This window comes from Pseudophryne corroboree, chromosome 2 (assembly GCF_028390025.1).
Source record: "Pseudophryne corroboree isolate aPseCor3 chromosome 2, aPseCor3.hap2, whole genome shotgun sequence".
NCBI classification, from domain to species: domain Eukaryota; kingdom Metazoa; phylum Chordata; class Amphibia; order Anura; family Myobatrachidae; genus Pseudophryne; species Pseudophryne corroboree.
Window position 1 is genome coordinate 184,361,729 of NC_086445.1, and position 19,700 is coordinate 184,381,428.

General features: G+C 47.5%; 1 protein-coding gene across 1 annotated transcript in view; it reads left to right on the top strand.

Moving 5' to 3' along the window:
* The window catches only part of ESPL1 (extra spindle pole bodies like 1, separase), a 340,610-nt gene that overhangs the window by 268,759 nt on the left and 52,151 nt on the right, over positions 1 to 19,700 (top strand). The window contains exon 21 of the mRNA XM_063950725.1: positions 15,444 to 15,614. Coding sequence (XP_063806795.1) covers positions 15,444 to 15,614 — 171 coding nt within the window. The remainder of the gene's footprint in view (positions 1 to 15,443; positions 15,615 to 19,700) is intronic.

Below are 19,700 nucleotides of genomic sequence, written 5' to 3' on the forward strand. Positions count from 1 at the left end.
GCTTATAGAGGACTGCTGCGCCTCAGAGAGCGGCAGTAGTGATGTCTACAGGTGGTCACTCAACCCCCTTAGGACATAGATACACAAACAAATGAGAAATCACGTCTGCGCTCATCAAATGATTAAACAAATTAAAGAGGTGGATTTTTGGTACAAAGTCTTTGATAAATGATCAGTTCTTTTTCATAGAAATGTGCACGTCGACTTGATGTGTACCGTACTCACGTTGATACGTGGTATACCTCTCCTATCACGGTATCTTTAGAACTTCGTTCCTGTCTTTCCTCCTACTTCTCCGAATAGGATCCTCAGTGGATTCGTATCCTCAGGGGTAAGAAGGAAAAGACAACTGATAGTGCAGTAAGTTCGTAATGGGTGTATGGCATCTATTTCCTTTTTCTCTTAATAAGGGGGTGCGTAACAGGATAGTGCATGGACCTATACGTAAAGGTGCCTTTAAGATGGTCCCAATCCAGAAGATTAGGGTGGGAATGACTTCGTGCGTACCGTACTCACATTAAAACGTGATGTGCCTCTCATATAAAGGTATCTTTAGTATCCCTTCTCTGTATCTCCTCCTATTCCTCCAAACAGGACACCCGGATGGTTTTTATCCTCAAAAGTTTTGGAAAGAGAGACAGAAAAACAGCTGATAGTGTAGTAAGTACGTCGTAAAAAGTGTCCTTAACTACTAAAGGTGATTCAGGGGATTATACTACAGGTGAGCCAGTGATGGAAATGGTGGGCGTACCCAACTCACACGAAATCATACGTGGACCTATACAGAAAGGTATCTTTAAGGTGGTCACAGTCCAAAAGGTTAAGGTAGGAGTTGCTTAGTGCGTTCCGTACTCACGTTGAAACGTGATGTGCCTCTTGTATAATGGTATCTTTAGTATCACTGCTTTTCCTCCTATTCCTCCAAACAGGACCCTTGAGTGATTCTTATCCTCGAGAGTGGGGAAAAGGAAACAGGAAAAACAGCTGATAGTGTAGTAAGTACGTTGCGATGGGTAACCATTAAAAAGAGGGTGACTCCTCTAGACTTATTCCTTTAGTGGGGGGGTGCGTACCGTACTCACATCCGTGCAGAAAAGGTGAAAACACTTAAAGGTATCTTTTCTTCTACCAGTGGTTCATAGGTCTTAATCCTGATACTTTCATACAAGGCCACTCCCACACAGGTAGAACAGATGGTAAAAATGGTGGGTGTACCCAACTCACACTGGATAATGCGGGGACTTGTGTATAAAGGTATCTTTGAAATGGTCCTAGCGGTTCTTGGTTCCAAACTCCACTCCTCTCACATTATACATGTGGAAAAACGAAACCCAGTGCCACAGAATGAGGAGGCGAAGTGGCTGTTGTAATGTGCTGAGCAGCGTCCGGGAGAGTATTGTTGTGCTCCCGGGAGCTGCCGTACAGTTTGTCTCTTGCCGTGGAAGCCGCTGGGTGTAGCGGCGCACGGGAGACAGGGACTTCCGGTTACCGCTAAACTCTCCCTGAGAGCAGTCGCGGCTTTGACGTAGTGATACAGGGACGGATTCCCGCCCTGTTCTGCCCGCGCGCGCTTCCCTCCTAGGTACAGAGGTCTCCGGGCGCCATTTTCTCCTGCTGCTGACGGGGGACGCTGTGCAGATCACACAGTCTAGGACACGGATCCCACTATTTTCAGGGGGAGATTTCCATTAGAAAGCACTTCTCACTTTCTGTTTATCAAAGGGGGATCAACTAACTGCAAGTATAATTGTGGGTTGTTTTTTTTCTCTAACTTTAGTGAGAGGTAACAGTCATCCCGTTTGGTGTCACTAGTATTGGGGGTCCACTACTAGGTCACTGTTATAGTGGGTTGATAGTTTATTTATAGTCCTTTTACATAAGGGAATATGGCCAGTAAGCCGGACAAGACTACAAAGGGGAAAACAGCCTCAGTGGTTTATTTTTCTTGTTCACAGTGTGGCTCAAAGCTGGCTAGGGGCAGCGCGGACGCGGGTACCCTCTGTACTTCGTGCTCGGGTGCATCAGTGGCGGATCAGCAGGGAGGTACCACAGATCAGACTATGCCACCATGGGCAAAGAACATGGTGGATGCCATTTCTGATTTGCGTCGGTCCAGATCGGAGGCTGAATCCGGTCAGGCTTCAGTAGAGCCTCCATGGGCCCAGAATATGGGCAAGTGCCTTACTGATTTAACTCAGTCTTTGAACAAATTTGTAAAGTCTGCCAACAGTTCCACTGCTACTAAACGGCCACAGCCGTTACCCTCTATAACATTTCCGGGGGAGGAGTTGGAGTCTCTGACATCTCCGCTGGAAGAGGGGGAAGTAGATCCAGAATGGGACGACGTTTCGACTTGGGAAGACGAGGAGTTATCTACTAGTTCAGGTGTTAGATTGCTGATAGAAGCCATTCGTCAAACTCTTAATATTCAGGATACGGCAGTGGCGGAGACTTCCTCTGGTTTTTTTAAAAGGCAGAAAAGACAAGTTACTGTCTTCCCTTCTTACTCTCATTTTGCGGATATTTTAAAAGAACCCTGGCTTAAACCGGATTCTCGGTTCCAGGCTCCTGAGAAATTAAAATTTCTATATCCTTTTACAGAGGAGGACACAAAATTTTGGGAGACAGCCCCAAAGGTGGACGCTCATATTTCACATTTAGCAAAAGCTACGGTTATTCCCTCTGTACAGTCTGTGACCTTAAAAGATCCTACAGATAGGAAGATAGAAGCAATACTTAAATCTGTTTTCTTTATCAGGTGTTTATCTACGTCCAATTCTCGCTGGCGCCTGGGTTCTTAAGGCCGTAGATGACTGGCTAGCACAGGTCGTATCTGGAATGCAGTCGGATGATCCGTCGGAAGCCATCCAATTAGCAGAACAGATCACGGAGGCTCTTACTTTTGTGGGTGAGGCCTTGTTAGATTCTGCCGCACTGCAGTCCCGTGTCTCTGCCTTGACCGTGTCAGCAAGACGGTCTCTTTGGCTTCGGGTTTGGAATGCTGATACGGACTCGAAGCAGACCTTGACGGCGGTACCCTTTGAAGGGGAATTTCTTTTTGGATCTGAGTTGGAGAAGATTATTTCAGATACTACAGGAGGCAAGAGTCCTTTTCTTCCAGTTGCTCCTCACAAACCGAAATCCATGAAATTTCGGTCCTTTCGTATGCAGGGCAGAGGTAGTTACCATTCCTTTCGTGCCTTCTCCAGATTTCCACGAAGAGGGGCATTCAGAGGTAGAGGATCCCAGGCTACTCGCAGACCAACCAATAAGCCTGCCGACAAACCTGCTGCATGACGTTTCAGGACTTCAGGAGGGATCGATGAGGGTTGGAGCTCGGTTACTTCAGTTCAAGGAGACGTGGCTCCTGTCTAAACCAGATCGGTGGGTATCGGGGGTCATATCCAGAGGTTATATGTTGGATCTCGAAGAACCAGTTCCATACCGTCTGTTCGTCACTCCTCTCCCAAACGATCCCTCCAGACGTCAAGCTCTTCTTCATGCAACAGCCACTCTCTCACGCAATGGAGTAATTCTTCCGGTACCCACTCAGCAGAGGGGTCAGGGATTTTACTCGAGTCTTTTTCTCGTGGACAAACCGGACGGTTAGTTTCGACCCATTTCAAATCTCAAAGCTCTCAATCCATATCTCTCAACCCAAAAATTCAAGATGGAATCCATTCGCTCAATTATCGCCGCCATGGAGCCGGGGGAATATTTGGCATCAATAGACATAAGACGCCTACCTACATGTCCCTATTTGGGCGGGTCATCAATCTCTTCTGAGATTTGCAATCGGACCTTGGCATTTTCAGTTTCAGGCTCTTCCCTTTTGGTCTATCCACGGCTCCTCGGGTGTTTACAAAGGTCATGGGTCATGTAGTAGCGGTTCTGCGTTGTCAGGGGGTCAACATCACTCCATACTTGGACGATCTATTACTCAAGGCCCCGTCAGAGATGATCCTTTACCAGAACTTGCTTCTCACGATAGAGACTCTGCAGTCATTCGGTTGGATAATAAACTTTCCAAAGTCGTCTTTGATTCCTTCCCCGAAAATATTTCTGGGACTTTTGTTCGACACCAACAACCAGAAGGTGTTTCTTCCTTCGGACAAGATTCAGGATCTGCAGTACAGAATTCGGACACTGTTGCACTTACCGGTAGTTTCGGTCCTCAGATGCATGCAAGTGTTAGGCAAGATGGTGTCGGCCTTCGAGGCAGTACCATATGCCAGATTTCATGCCCGACCTCTTCAGACTCAGATTCTCAGCGGTTGGTCGCGGATGGAACCACGTCTCGAATTGCAGTTGATTCGTTTATCGGTAAAGACTCGTCAGTCACTTCACTGGTTGCTTCACAGCCACAATTTATCAAAAGGAGCTCCGTTCACGATTTGGTCTTGGATGTTGGTCACCACAGACGCAAGCCTCAGCGGTTGGGGAGCGGTGTTCCAGACTCATCACTTTCAGGGACGCTGGAACAGTCAGGAGTCGACATTACAGATCAACATTTTGGAGTTGAGGGCAATCCGATATGCACTTCTTCAGATTCAAACCATGGTACAAGGTCATCCAGTTCGTGTTCAGTCCGACAACGCCACGGCAGTGGCTTACATAAACAAACAGGGAGGAACTCGAAGCTGGGCCGCCATGAGGGAAGTCACTCAGATTCTCACGTGGGCGGAACATTGGGTTCCGGCGATATCCGCAATTCACATTCCAGGAGTCGAGAACTGGGAAGCGGATTTTTTGAGCCGGCACACGATTCATCCGGGAGAATGGGAGCTTCACCAGGAAGTGTTTCTAACTCTAGTAGCCCGCTGGGGAATGCCCGACGTAGACCTGATGGCGTCTCGTCTCAACAGAAAGCTCCCTCACTACGGCTCGCGTACTCAGGATCCTCAGGCACTTTTAATCGATGCTCTGACAGCCCCGTGGCAGTTTCAACTGGGATACGTGTTCCCGCCAATTCCTCTGATTCCACGGCTACTTCAACGTATTCGGCGAGAAGGTCTCGCAATCATTCTGGTGGCTCCGGACTGGCCACGCCGGCAGTGGTACACTCTACTGCACAACATGGTCGTCGGGGAGCCATTTCGTCTTCCCCTGTGGCCAGACCTTCTTCTTCAAGGACCATGTCACCACCCAGATTTAAGTCGGCTGGCTTTGACGGCTTGGTTCTTGAATCCAACATTTTAAGAGCAAAAGGTTTTTCTCGTTCTGTTGTGCAGACGATGATTCAGGCTAGGAAGCCGGTGACTTCTGGAATTTACCACAGGGTATGGCGCATTTACATTGCTTGGTGCGAAAAGCGTGGGTTGACGCCGCATTTATTTAGGATTCCTCGTCTGCTGTCTTTCCTTCAGGTGGGCCTCCAGAAGGGTTTGAGACTTTCTTCACTAAAGGGTCAGGTTTCGGCCTTGTCGGTTCTTTTTCAACGAAAACTAGCTATTATTCCAGAGGTTCAGACATTCCTTCAGGGAGTACTTCGGATTCAACCACCTTTTATTCCTCCGGTTCCTCCCTGGGATTTATACTTAGTCCTTACGGCTCTTCAAAATTCTCCGTTTGAGCCTTTGGAATCTGTAGAATTACGTTATCTAACTCTCAAAGTTGTTTTTCTTTTAGCTATTGCCTCAGCCACACGGGTGTCTGAGTTAGCGGCTCTTTCTTGCAGACCACCGTTGTTAGCTTTTCATGATGACCGGGTGGTTCTGAGGACAAAGCCTTCCTTCCTTCCGAAGGTTGTCTCGGCTTTCCATTTAAATCAGGACATTGTCCTTCCAGCGTTTGCTCTGTCTTCTTCCGGAGAGAACTCCCATTTGGCCCTCTTGGATGTTGTCAGGGCTTTACGCATTTATTTGTCTCGCACGGAATCGTTCCGTCGTACGGATACATTATTGGTATTGATTGATGCTCCCAAACGAAGTTGGCCGGCTTCCAAGAACACAGTAGCCCGTTGGGTAACTTCGGCCATCAGACAGGCGTATGTGTCTTCCAATGTTTTGGTTCCTAATGCAATTAGGGCTCATTCGACTAGAGCTGTTGGAGCCTCTTGGGCTGTTCGCGGTGGTGCATCTATTGAGCAGCTATGCAGGGCGGCGACCTGGTCGTCAGTCCATACTTTCACGAAGTTTTACCGTTTCCATACTTTTGGTTTGGAGACTGCCTCTGTTGGGCGTCGTATTTTACAGACGGCCATGCCGTCTACGTCTCCCTCCTCTCATTAGCTTGCTTTGGGAAATCCCAGAAGTAACTGCGCAGTGTCCCCCAGATGGATTACAGAGAAATAGGGATTTTTGTTTACTTACCATAAAATCTCTTTCTCTGAGTCCATCTGGGGGACGCTGCGATCCCTCCCGTAGATTTGTCTGGTTTACTAGGTTATTTTTTTCTTGTCGATCTCCTTTGGCTTGGCTAAACGTTAACTGAACTGAGGGCTGGTCAGGAAGGAGATGGGAGTGGTTAGAGGGGGGAGGAGGCAGTTTGTTTGACAGTTCTGTGCCAAACTCCACTACCACACACCTCTAACCCACAAGTAACGGCGCAGCGTCCCCCAGATGGACTCAGAGAAAGAGATTTTACGGTAAGTAAACAAAAATCCCTATTTTCCTGTTTCCTTTTCCCCACTCTCGAGGATAAGAATCACTCAAGGGTCCTGTTTGGAGGAATAGGAGGAAACGCAGTGATACTAAAGATACCTTTATACAAGAGGCACATCACGTTTCAACGTGAGTACGATACGCACTAAGCAACTCCTACCTTAACCTTTTGGACTGTGACCACCTTAAAGATACATTTCTGTATAGGTCCACGTATGATTTTGTGTGAGTTGGGTACGCCCACCATTTCCATCACTGGCTCACCTGTAGTATAATCCCCTGAATCACCTTTAGTAGTTAAGGACACTTTTTACGACGTACTTACTACACTATCAGCTGTTTTTCTGTCTCTTTCCCAAACTTTTGAGGATAAAAACCATCCGGGTGTCCTGTTTGGAGAAATAGGAGGAGATACAGAGAAGGGATACTAAAGATACCTTTATATGAGAGGCACATCACGTTTTAACGTGAGTACGGTACGCACGAAGTCATTCCCACCCTAATCTTCTGGATTGGGACCATCTTAAAGGCACCTTTACGTATAGGTCCATGCACTATCCTGTTATGCACCCCCTTATTAAGAGAAAAAGGAAATAGATGCCATACACCCATTACGAACTTACTGCAATATCAGTTGTCTTTTCCTTCTTACCCCCGAGGATACGAATCCACTGAGGATCCTATTCGGAGAAGTAGGAGGAAAGACCGGAACGAAGTTCTAAAAATACCGTGATAGGAGAGGTATACCACGTATCAACGTGAGTACGGTACACATCAAGTCGACGTGCACATTTCTATGAAAAAGAACTGATCATTTATCAAAGACTTTGTACCACAAATTCACCTTTTTCGTTTGTTTAATCATTTGATGAGCGCAGACGTAATTTCTCATTTGTTTGTGTATCATTATATACTGGTAGGATATCAGCCATAAGGACCCATGAAATATAAAGACCCAATAGCATCTATAGACACACAAATTAAGATTGTGGTGCAAGGGAAAGGCAACCAGAAAGATCCATCATTGACCATCATGGTCATCTCTGTGTAAACCAAAACGAGCATGACACCAGCAGTCCCAAAGCTTGTGTCACTTGTGAATAGCACTCATACTGGTATAGAGCTAATGTTCATGGTCTGCTGCATCATTAACCAGGACACTCCATATAAAAATGAGGCTATTCTGGGGCAAATCAAACTCGAACTACAGTAATTTAGCAAGAGTAGAGACAGAGGACCTATATATATATATATATATATATATATATATATATATATATATATGTATGCTATAGTTTTGTTGTAACTTCCCCCAGAGCGAATCCAAGCAGCATGTGTGTGGTGCCGCCCCGCAATGCGTTCTGAGCGGTGGCGCATGACATCACAGAGCCGTCCCGAAAATGGTCCAGACACACCTGCTTTGTCCGGTCCACGCTCTCGAAACGTCGCGTTGAAAATTGTTAATATTTCTGTGGGTTTGAGTTAGACCTCAATGACATTAAGGGCTGGATTCAAATGTCCACCCACCCCTCCTGCCTGCAATCGCGCCCGCCAGCTGTTATTCTAATGTTGCTGCCAACGGGCGCGACAAGTTAATTTCAGCTCCCTACCCCCGGGGGTAGCGAGCTGAAATGCACGTAAAGAGACCTGTTTTGCGCACCTAAACCAGAGTGTAATGGGCGCGATCAGCGTGAGAACTGGGGGCATTTCAATATCACCCCTCAATCTCCCGTCACTTTAGACAGATCGGAGGTGCGATAACATTTCCCCCTAAGTTTGAAGTAATGGAGGAGAGCATGCAGGTGATAAGTTTGTGATCCAAGAGAGGGAAAGGAGTGTTAGTGAATTCAGAAACGGAGCATACTCTGGTGAATACAAGCTCAAGGCAGTGGCCCTCCTGATAGGGTAGAGGAGTAGGTCCATTGGGAGAGGCCGATAGAGTAGCTAAGAGAGAGTGGTTTGGAGGTATGAGCAGCAGATTTCGGGCTATCAATAGCAATCTTGAAATCGCCATTGATGATGTCGGAGGACAGTGGGAACAGGCAGAAAGAACTTCCAGAAATTGTTTGGGTTGCCCAGGTAGGCAATAGATAGCTGCAACACACAGAAAGAAAGGAGTGTAAATACTTTCTTTTCTGTTATGTGAAGAATGTTATGTGGGAGAATACGAAGAAAGAGGATTTAGAACAAGAGTTCCCTGCAAGATAGGAATGCATAAGATATTTGAAATTTCCAGTGTCGCTGTCCTAAAGAAGGAAGTGTACCAGTGAGGTGAGGCAGAGTCTTTCCTGGCATACTAACGTATATGCCAGAGTTTTAACTATATAAAGTATGTGGAAAATACAAAGCATATATTTAGAAATATCTTTGTATTATTCTAATCATTTTATAGTCCAAACTCTGCAGTAAAAAGTCTGAGAAGTGAGCCCTGCCTATCTCTTCCGCACATCTCTGATCAAAACTCACCAAATGTCCTACAGTATACTGCTGCACCTGTGTATAATGCCTACATGAACCCTTGGACTCATATTGTGTGTACACCTGGCTCTGGTACTCGCCAGTGCCTCCTGAGCCATTTACCTCACCACATGTCCCAGCTGTATACCAATATGGTACAGTGTCCCCTCAATGGATTCAGAGAAAATATGTAACACAAGTATAAACATCCCATTTTCACATACGCAGGGAAAGGGGGCTTTAGCTTGGATGGTCTTCAAAAAAGTATGTGAAAGTGTTGCTCACTTTTCTCTTACGTCCTAGAGGATGCTGGGGACTCCGTAAGGACCATGGGGTATAGACGGGCTCCGCAGGAGACATGGGCACTATAAAGAACTTTAGAATGGGTGTGCACTGGCTCCTCCGTCTATGCCCCTCCTCCAGACCTCAGTTAGATCCTGTGCCCAGAGGAGACTGGGTGCATTATAGGGGAGCTCTCCTGAGTTTCTCTGTAAAAAGAATTTTGTTAGGTTTTTTTATTTTCAGGGAGCACTGCTGGCAACAGGCTCCCTGCATCGTGGGACTGAGGGGAGAGAAGCAGACCTACTTAAGTGACAGGCTCTGCTTCTTAGGTTACTGGACACCATTAGCTCCAGAGGGTCGGAACGCAGGTCTCACCCTCGCCGTTCGTCCCGGAGCCGTGCCGCCGTCCTCCTCACAGAGCCGGAAGATAGAAGCCGGGTGAGTAGAAGAAGAAAGAAGACTTCAAAGGCGGCAGAAGACTTCAGTTCTTCAGTGAGGTAACGCTGCGCGCCATTGCTCCCACACACTCACAACAGCGGGCACTGTAAGGGTGCAGGGCGCAGGGGGGGGCACCCTTGGGCAGCAATTAATAGCCTCAAGGGACACTGGCAGATGTAAATATACTGCGGAGGCGGTATATTATTAACCCCCGCCAGTTTATTGATTATTTGAGCGGGACCGAAGCCCGCCGCTGAGGGGGCGGGGCTTGATCCTCCAGCACTAACCAGCGCCATTTTCTCCACAGCACATGCAGAGAAGCTGGCTCCCCGGACTCTCCCCTGCTGAACACGGTCACAGAGGGCAAAAAAGAGGGGGGGGGGGGGCACTTTTTATTGGCGCAGTGAGTGTATATTTATGTATGTATATTTATGTATTTATATAGAAGCGCTTTTTGTATGGGAATTTGGTTTCCAGTTTCAGTTGGCGTTGGGTGTGTGCTGGCATACTCTCTCTCTGTCTCTCCAAAGGGCCTTATTGGGGAACTGTCTCCATATAGATATATCCATGAGTGTGTGGGGGTGTCGGTACGCGTGTGTCGGCATGTCTGAAGCGGAAGGCTCATCTAAGGAGGAGGTGGAGAAGATGATTGTGGTGTCTCCGTCGGCAACGCCGACACATGATTGGGTGGATATGCTGAATGTTTTAAATGCAAATGTGGCTTTATTACATAAGAGATTGGACAAAGCAAAGTCCAGGGATACAGCAGGGAGTCAATCCATGGCTTTGACTGTGTCACAGGGCCCTTCTGGGTCTCAGAAACGCCCACTGTCCCAAGTAGCGGACACTGATACCGACACGGATTCTGACTCCAGTGTCGACTACGATGATGCAAGGTTACACCCAAGGGTGACCAAAAGTATTCATTATATGATTATTGCAATAAAAGATGATTTACATATCACAGATGACCCCTCTGCCCCGGACACGAGGGTACACATGTTTAAGGAAAAGAAACCCGAGATAACTTTTCCCCCATCTCATGAGCTGAATGAGTTATTTGAAAAAGCTTGGGAGACTCCAGACAAGAAACTGCAGATTCCCAAGAGAATTCTTATGGCGTATCCTTTCCCGGCAAAGGACAGGTTACGGTGGGAATCCTCGCCCAGGGTGGACAAGGCTTTAACGCGCTTGTCCAAAAAGGTGGCGCTGCCGTCTCCAGACACGGCAGCCCTCAGGGATCCTGCTGATCGCAGGCAGGAAACTACCTTGAAGTCAATTTATACACATACGGGTGCCTTGCTCAGACCGGCAATAGCGTCGGCTTAGGTTTGTAGCGCTGTGGCGGCTTGGACGGATACCTTGTCAGCTGACATTGATACCCTGGATAGGGATACCATGTTGTTGACCTTGGGTCACATTAAGGACGCAGTCCTATATATGAGAGATGCTCAGACGTTGGCCTGCTGGGTTCGAGAGCCAACGCCATGGCGATTTCTGCTAGGCGAGCCCTGTGGACCCGCCAATGGACGGGTGATGCCGATTTAAAGAGGCATATGGAGGTTTTGCCTTACAAAGGTGAGGACTTATTTGGGGAGGGTCTCACGGACCTGGCTTCCACAGCTACGGCAGGTAAATCTACTTTTTTGCCTTATGTTTCCTCACAGCAAAAGAAAACGCCACAATATCAGATGCAGTCCTTTCGGTCGCATAAGTCCAGAAGAGGTCGGGGCTCTTCCTTCCTCGCCAGAGGTAAGGGTAGAGGGAAAAAACTGCCGGCTACGGCTAGTTCCCAGGAGCAGAAGTCCTCCCCGGCTTCTACTAAATCCACCTCATGATGCTGGGGCTCCGCGGAGGGAGTCCGCTCCGGTGGGGGCATGTCTTCGACTCTTCAGCCACGTCTGGGCTCACTCAGAGGTGGTTCCCTGGGCAATGGAAATTGTATCCCAGGGTTACAAGCTGGAATTCGAAGACGTGCCTCCTCGCCGGTTTTTCAAATCGGCTTTACTAGCTTCTTCCCCAGAAAGGAAGATAGTTTTAGCGGCAATTCAAAAACTGTGTCAAGAACAAGTGGTTGTCGAGGTTCCCCTAGTTCAACAGGGGAAGGGGTACTATTCAACCCTATTTGTGGTCCCGAAACCGGATGGCTCGGTCAGACCCATTCTAAATTTAAAATCCCTAAACCTGTACTTGAAAAAGTTCAAATTCAAAATGGAATCCTTCAGGGCGGTTATCTCCAGCCTGGAAGGGGGGGATTTTATGGTCTCACTAGACATAAAGGATGCATACCTTCATGTCCCCATATATCCTCCTCATCAGGCGTACCTGAGGTTCGCTGTACAGGACTGTCATTACCAGTTTCAGACGTTGCCGTTTGGGCTTTCCACGGCCCCGAGGATTTTCACCAAGGTAATGGCGGAGATGATGGTGCTCCTGCGCAGGCAGGGAGTCACAATTATCCCGTACTTGGACGATCTCCTGATAAAAGCGAGATCGGGAGAACAGTTGCTACAAAGCGTGTTGCTCTCCATAGGAGTGCTGCAGCAACACGGCTGGATTATCAATCTACCAAAGTCGCAGTTGGTTCCAACGACCCGGTTGACTTTCTTGGGCATGATTCTGGACACTGAACAAAAGAGGGTTTTTCTCCCGATGGAGAAAGCCCAGGAACTCCAGAACATGGTCAGAGACCTGTTGAAACCGAAAAGTGTGTTGGTACATCAATGCTCTCGAGTACTGGGAAAAATGGTGGCGTCCTACGAGGCCATTCCCTTCGACAGGTTTCATGCGAGGACTTTTCAGTGGGACCTTCTGGACAAGTGGTCCGGGTCCCATCTGCACATTCGTCAAAAAATCAGCCTGTCTCTCCTGTGGTGGCTGCAGAGTGCTCACCTTCTAGAGGGTCGCAGGTTCGGCATTCAGGACTGGGTTCTGGTGACCACGGATGCGAGCCTCCGAGGATGGGGAACAGTCACACAAGGAAGAAACTTCCAGGGACTATGGTCAAGCCAGGAGGCTTGTCTACACATCAACGTACTGGAATTGAGGGCCATATACAACGGCCTGCGTCAAGCGGAGACTCTTCTTCGCGACCTACCGGTTCTGATTCAGTCAGACAACGTCACAGCCAAGGGTCATGTAAACCGCCAAGGCGGAACAAGGAGCAGAGTGGCGATGGCGGAAGCCACCAGGATTCTTCGCTGGGCGGAAAATCACATAAGCGCTTTGACAGCAGTCTTCATTCCGGGAGTAGACAACTGGGAAGCAGACTTCCTCAGCAGACACGATCTACATCCAGGAGAGTGGGGACTTCATTAAGAAGTTCTTGCAGATGTAACAAGTCATTGGGGACTTCCTCAAATAGACATGATGGCGTCACGCCTCAACAAGAAGCTTCGGAGGTATTGTGCCAGGTCAAGGGACCCTCAGGCAGTAGCAGTGGACGCTCTGGTGACACCGTGGTTGTTTCAGTCGGTCTATGTGTTCCCTCCTCTTCCACTCATCTCAAAAATATTGAGAATCATAAGACGAAAAAGTGAAAACAATACTCATTGTTCCAGATTGGCCTCGCAGGGCCTGGTATTCAGATCTTCGGGAAATGCTCACAGAAGATCCGTGGCCTCTTTCTGTCAGAGAGGACCTGTTGCAACAGGGGCCCTGTCTGTTCCAAGACTTACCGCGGTTGCGTTTGACGGCATGGCGGTTGAACGCTGAATCCTAGCTGGTAAAGGCATTCCGGAAGAAGTCATCCCTACTCTGATGAGGGCTAGGAAGGAGGTGACGGCGAAGCATTATCACCGTATCTGGAGAAAGTATGTTTCTTGGTGTGAAGCCAAGAATGCTCCTGCGGAAGATTTCCATCTGGGCCGTTTTCTCCACTTTCTGCATACAGGAGTGGATATGGGCCTAAAATTAGGCTCCATTGAGGTACAGATTTCAGCCCTATCGATTTTCTTTCAGAAGGAATTGGCTTCTCTCCCAGAAGTCCAGACTTTTGCAAAGGGAGTGCTGCACATCCAGCCTCCTTTTGTGCCTCCAGTGGCACCATGGGACCTTAACGTGGTGTTACAGTTCCTAAAATCTCACTGGTTTGAGCCTCTTCAAACGGTGGAATTAAAATTTCTCACTTGGAAGGTGGTCATGTTGTTGGCCTTGGCATCTGCAAGGCGGGTGTCTGAATTGGCGGCTTTGTCTCACAAAAGCCCCTATCTGATTTTCCATGTGGATAGAGCAGAATTACGTACTCGTCCTCAATTTTTGCTTAAGGTGGTTTCATCGGTTCATATTGTGGTGCCTGTGGCTACAGGGGTCTTGGAGGATTCCAAGTCCTTTTGATGTAGTCAGGCCCTTAAAAATTTATGTAGCCAGGACGGCTCGGGTTAGGAAAACAGAGGCTTTGTCCTGTATGCAGCCAACAAGGTTGGCGCTCCTGCTTCTAAGCAGACTATTGCTCACTGGATCTGTAACACGATTCAGCAGGCTCATTCTACGGCTGGATTGCCGTTACCAAATTCAGTTAAGGCCCATTCCACTAGGAAGGTGGGCTCTTCTTGGGCGGCTGCCCAAGGCGTCTCGGCGTTGCAGCTTTGCCGAGCGGCGACTTGGTCAGGGTCAAACACTTTTGCAAAGTTCTACAAGTTTGATACCCTGGCTGATGAGGACCTACTATTTGCTCAGTCGGTGCTGCAGAGTCATCCACACTCTCCCGCCCGGTCTAGAGCTTTGGTATAATCCCCATGGTCCTTACGGAGTCCCCAGCATCCTCTAGGACGCAAGAGAAAAAAAGATTTTAAACCTACCAGTAAATCTTTTTCTCCTAGTCCGTAGTGGATGCTGGGCGCCCGTCCATGTGCGGACAAATTTCTGCAAGACTTGTATATAGTTTTTGCTTACATAAGGGTTATGTTAGTTTGGATCAGTCTCGGGCTGATGCTGTTTTGTTTCATGCTGTTAACTGGTTTGTATATTCCATGTTATATGGTGTGGATGGTGTGGGCTGGTATGAATCTTACCCTTAGGTTAACAAAATCCTTTCCTCGTACTGTCCGTCTCCTCTGGGCACAGTTTCTCTAACTGAGGTCTGGAGGAGGGGCATAGAAGGAGGAGCTAGTGCACACCCATTCTAAAGTTCTTTATAGTGCCCATGTCTCCTGTGGAGCCCGTCTATACCCCATGGTCCTTACGGAGTCCCCAGCATCCTCTACGGACTAGGAGAAAAAGATTTACCGGTAGGTTTGAAATCTTATTAATGCTATGTACTTTTTTTAAATTATCTATTTTAAATTCAAAATTGCAAGTGCCAAGATTCTTTTATCATAAACATATGTTTTAGTATATATACTCTGATATTGTTTTGGCATAACAAATGTGCATGAAGCCTAACATGGAAATGTTTTCCAGCAAAATCAAATGGGCATGTTTAGAATGTACACATTTTTATGCACATGTGGACGGGCTCTAAGACCTCTTCAGTTGTCGGAACCTGAAGGCTGGTAGAGATTCTTGATTGGACAGAGGCATGTTACTTAGCTGATTGGCTTTTGTGAATTTCTAAACTTGGACTGGAAAGTGCACATTTGGACAGACTCACCTCTTATATGCAATGTTATTAAAGTAACTTAGCTCTTTTCATGAAAATTATTTTTTTTTTGATTGGTACACCAGCTTGTAAGGTGCAAAAGGCTTCCAAAAAGGAGAAGTTGACGGAGTGCGAAATTCTTAGGAAAGATGTTGGAGGGGAGCGACAGAGTTGGCTCCCAGAAACCAAAGAGCGAGAAACTGATACAAATATTTTCAGTATAACAGGACTGGCGTCCTCACTACCAGTTATATTCAGTAAGTTATGTGTGTGTCTGTTAAACATTGCAAACTATCTGTAATGGTGTAATGTTTTATGTTGTATTACATATGACCTGGGAATTATGGATTCTTAAAGTATATTCTGATATATTGATGACTCATTCTGCATGGTTTTATATGTAGATTATATTGTCCCTTTCTTTCTGCATGTTAAGCCATGGGCAGATATGACTCGCACGGAGAATAGTCACTAGCATACGTTTGTGCTCTACTTTTGTTATGAAATAAAAAGCAGTTATAGCAGTCTTGAAGATTTATTATTTCTTTCTTTCGACAAACCAGGCTGCGTTCAGATTTCTGTTTGACCCCAAGGAGAGTCCATGATGGGAAATACAAGTGATGTCTCACAATGGCTGCTCCAATGTCAAAACATTGCCACTAATATTGATGCAGACTGTTAAGGGGGGCTCTTAGTTCAACTTATTTGACCATACAGTCCTTTGAACAAAGAACTCAATCCCAGTTTTAGATGTACAGTAATGCCGCCATGTCTGCTTTCACTGCTATTTTGGGTTGGCATTTATTGTGGGTCAAGCTTCTATGATAATTTGCCCACTGTTTGGGGTGGAGCTGTTATAAAGTGATGGCAGATGTGTTGGTTAGATGTGCTGGTGTGACTGGAACCTTGTGGCTTAAGTGTTACTGACTTTCTGCACAAGCAAGTCAACAGGGTTAGAGGTCTGGTGCTTAACGTCACCAAATGTAAGTCTGTATATCAAACACCGGAAAAATTAGGTACTAATGCCAAATTAAGTACGGTCAAATTGGTTAAGCACGTAAATTCACATCATTGTACAACATCTGTTTTGTGCTATCTATACACGGATTATATTGGCAGATGCACCATTTTGTGGGATACTTCCTCCTTCCTACAATATTCCATTTTCTTGGCTGGCTGTAGGACCTTGGAATTATGGACATGAGAACCCTTGAACGCTGGTTTTCAATTCTTTTTATATTTTAGCCAAAACTTTGTTCTAATATGCAATTGTTAGATGGCTCCAGGCCTTCACCGCAGTCTAACATTCCAGATGTTGGTTTTTTTTTTTCATTATCCTAGTTTTCTCTGACGTCCTAGTGGATGCTGGGACTCCGTCAGGACCATGGGGAATAGCGGCTCCGCAGGAGACAGGGCACAAAATTTAAAAGTTTGACCACTAGGTGGTGTGTACTGGCTCCTCCCCCTATGACCCTCCTCCAAGCCTCAGTTAGGTTTTTGTGCCCGTCCGAGCAGGGTGCAATCTAGGTGGCTCTCCTAAAGAGCTGCTTAGAAAAAGTTTGTTAGGTTTTTTATTTTCAGTGAGTCCTGCTGGCAACAGGCTCACTGCAACGAGTGACTTAGGGGAGAAGAAGTGAACTCACCTGCGTGCAGGATGGATTTGCTTCTTAGGCTACTGGACACTAGCTCCAGAGGGACGATCACAGGTACAGCCTGGATGGGTCACCGGAGCCGCGCCGCCGACCCCCTTGCAGATGCCGAATAGAGAAGAGGTCCAGAAACCGGCGGCAGAAGACGTCTCAGTCTTCATGAGGTAGCGCACAGCACTGCAGCTGTGCGCCATTGCTCTCCGCACACTTCACACCAGCGGTCACTGAGGGTGCAGGGCGCTGGGGGGGGGGCGCCCTGGGCAGCAATGTAATATACCTATTCTGGCTAAAATATATCACATATAGCCCCTGGGGCTATATGGATGTATTTAACCCCTGCCAGGTTCCAAAAAAACCGGGAGAAGAAGCCCGCCGAAAAGGGGGCGGGGCCTATTCTCCTCAGCACACAGCGCCATTTTCCTGCCCAGCTCCGCTGCGAGGAAGGCTCCCAGGACTCTCCCCTGCACTGCACTACAGAAACAGGGTAAAAACAGAGAGGGGGGGCACTTATTGGCGATATTTATAATATTTGAGCTGCTATAAAGGGAACACACTTATTAAGGTTGTCCCTATATATATATTTATAGCGCTTGGGTGTGTGCTGGCAAACTCTCCCTCTGTCTTCCAAAAGGGCTAGTGGGGTCCTGTCTTCTATCAGAGCATTCCCTGTGTGTCTGCTGTGTGTCGGTACGTGTGTGTCGACATGTATGAGGACGATGTTGGCGTGGAAGCGGAGCAATTGCCTGTAATGGTGATGTCACCCCCTAGGGAGTCGACACCAGAATGGATGGCTTTGTTTATGGAATTACGGGATAGTGTCAGCACGCTACAAAAGTCGGTTGACGACATGAGACAGCCGGCAAACCAGTTAGTACCTGTCCAGGCGTCTCAGACACCGTCAGGGGCTGTAAAACGCCCTTTACCTCAGTCGGTCGACACAGACCCAGACACGGACACTGAATCCAGTGTCGACGGTGAAGAAAATAAGATTTTACTTACCGATAAATCTATTTCTCGTAGTCCGTAGTGGATGCTGGGACTCCGTCAGGACCATGGGGATTAGCGGCTCCGCAGGAGACAGGGCACAAAAATAAAAGCTTTAGGACTAGGTGGTGTGCACTGGCTCCTCCCCCTATGACCCTCCTCCAAGCCTCAGTTAGGATACTGTGCCCGGACGAGCGTACACAATAAGGAAGGATTTTGAATCCCGGGTAAGACTCATACCAGCCACACCAATCACACCGTACAACTTGTGATCTGAACCCAGTTAACAGTGTGACAAACGTAGGAGCCTCTGAACAGACGGCTCACAACAATAACAACCCGATTTTTTTGTAACAATAACTATGTACAAGTATTGCAGACAATCCGCACTTGGGATGGGCGCCCAGCATCCACTACGGACTACGAGAAATAGATTTATCGGTAAGTAAAATCTTATTTTCTCTGACGTCCTAGTGGATGCTGGGACTCCGTCAGGACCATGGGGATTATACCAAAGCTCCCAAACGGGCGGGAGAGTGCGGATGACTCTGCAGCACCGAATGAGAAACCTCCAGGTCCTCTTTAGCCAGGGTATCAAATTTGTAGAATTTTACAAACGTGTTCTCCCCCGACCACGTAGCTGCTCGGCAGAGTTGTAATGCCGAGACCCCTCGGGCAGCCGCCCAAGATGAGCCCACCTTCCTTGTGGAATGGGCCTTGATAGATTTAGGCTGTGGCAGGCCTGCCACAGAATGTGCAAGTTGAATTGTGCTACAAATCCAACGAGCAATCGTCTGCTTAGAAGCAGGAGCACCCAGCTTGTTGGGTGCATACAGTATAAACAGCGAGTCAGATTTTCTGACTCCAGCCGTCCTTGAAATATATATTTTCAATGCCCTGACAACGTCCAGCAACTTGGAATCCTCCAAATCGCTAGTAGCCGCAGGCACCACAATAGGCTGGTTCAGGTGAAACGCTGAAACCACCTTAGGCAGAAACTGAGGACGCGTCCGCAGTTCTGCCCTGTCCGAATGGAAAATCAGATATGGGCTTTTATACGATAAAGCCGCCAATTCTGACACTCTCCTGGCTGAAGCCAGGGCCAGTAGCATGGTTACTTTCCATGTAAGATATTTCAAATCCACCGATTTGAGTGGCTCAAACCAATGGGATTTGAGAAAATCCAAAACTACATTAAGATCCCACGGAGCCACACTGGGCACAACCGGGGGCTGTATATGTAGTACTCCTTTTACAAAAGTCTGGACTTCAGGAAGTGAAGCCAATTCTTTCTGGAAGAAAATCGACAGGGCCGAAATTTGAACCTTAATGGACCCTAATTTGAGGCCCATAGACAATCCTGTTTGCAGGAAATGTAGGAATCGACCCAGTTGAAATTCCTCCGTCTGGGCCTTCCTGGCCTCACACCACGCAACATATTTTCTCCAAATGCGGTGATAATGTTGTGCAGTCACCTCCTTCCTGGCTTTTACCAGGGTAGGGATGACCTCTTCCGGAATGCCTTTTTCCCTTAGAATTCGGCGTTCAACCGCCATGCCGTCAAACGCAGCCGCGGTAAGTCTTGGAATAGACACGGTCCCTGCTGAAGCAGGTCCCGTCTTAGAGGTAGAGGCCACGGATCTTCCGTGAGCATCTCCTTAAGTTCCGGGTACCAAGTTCTTCTTGGCCAATCCGGAGCCACGAGTATCG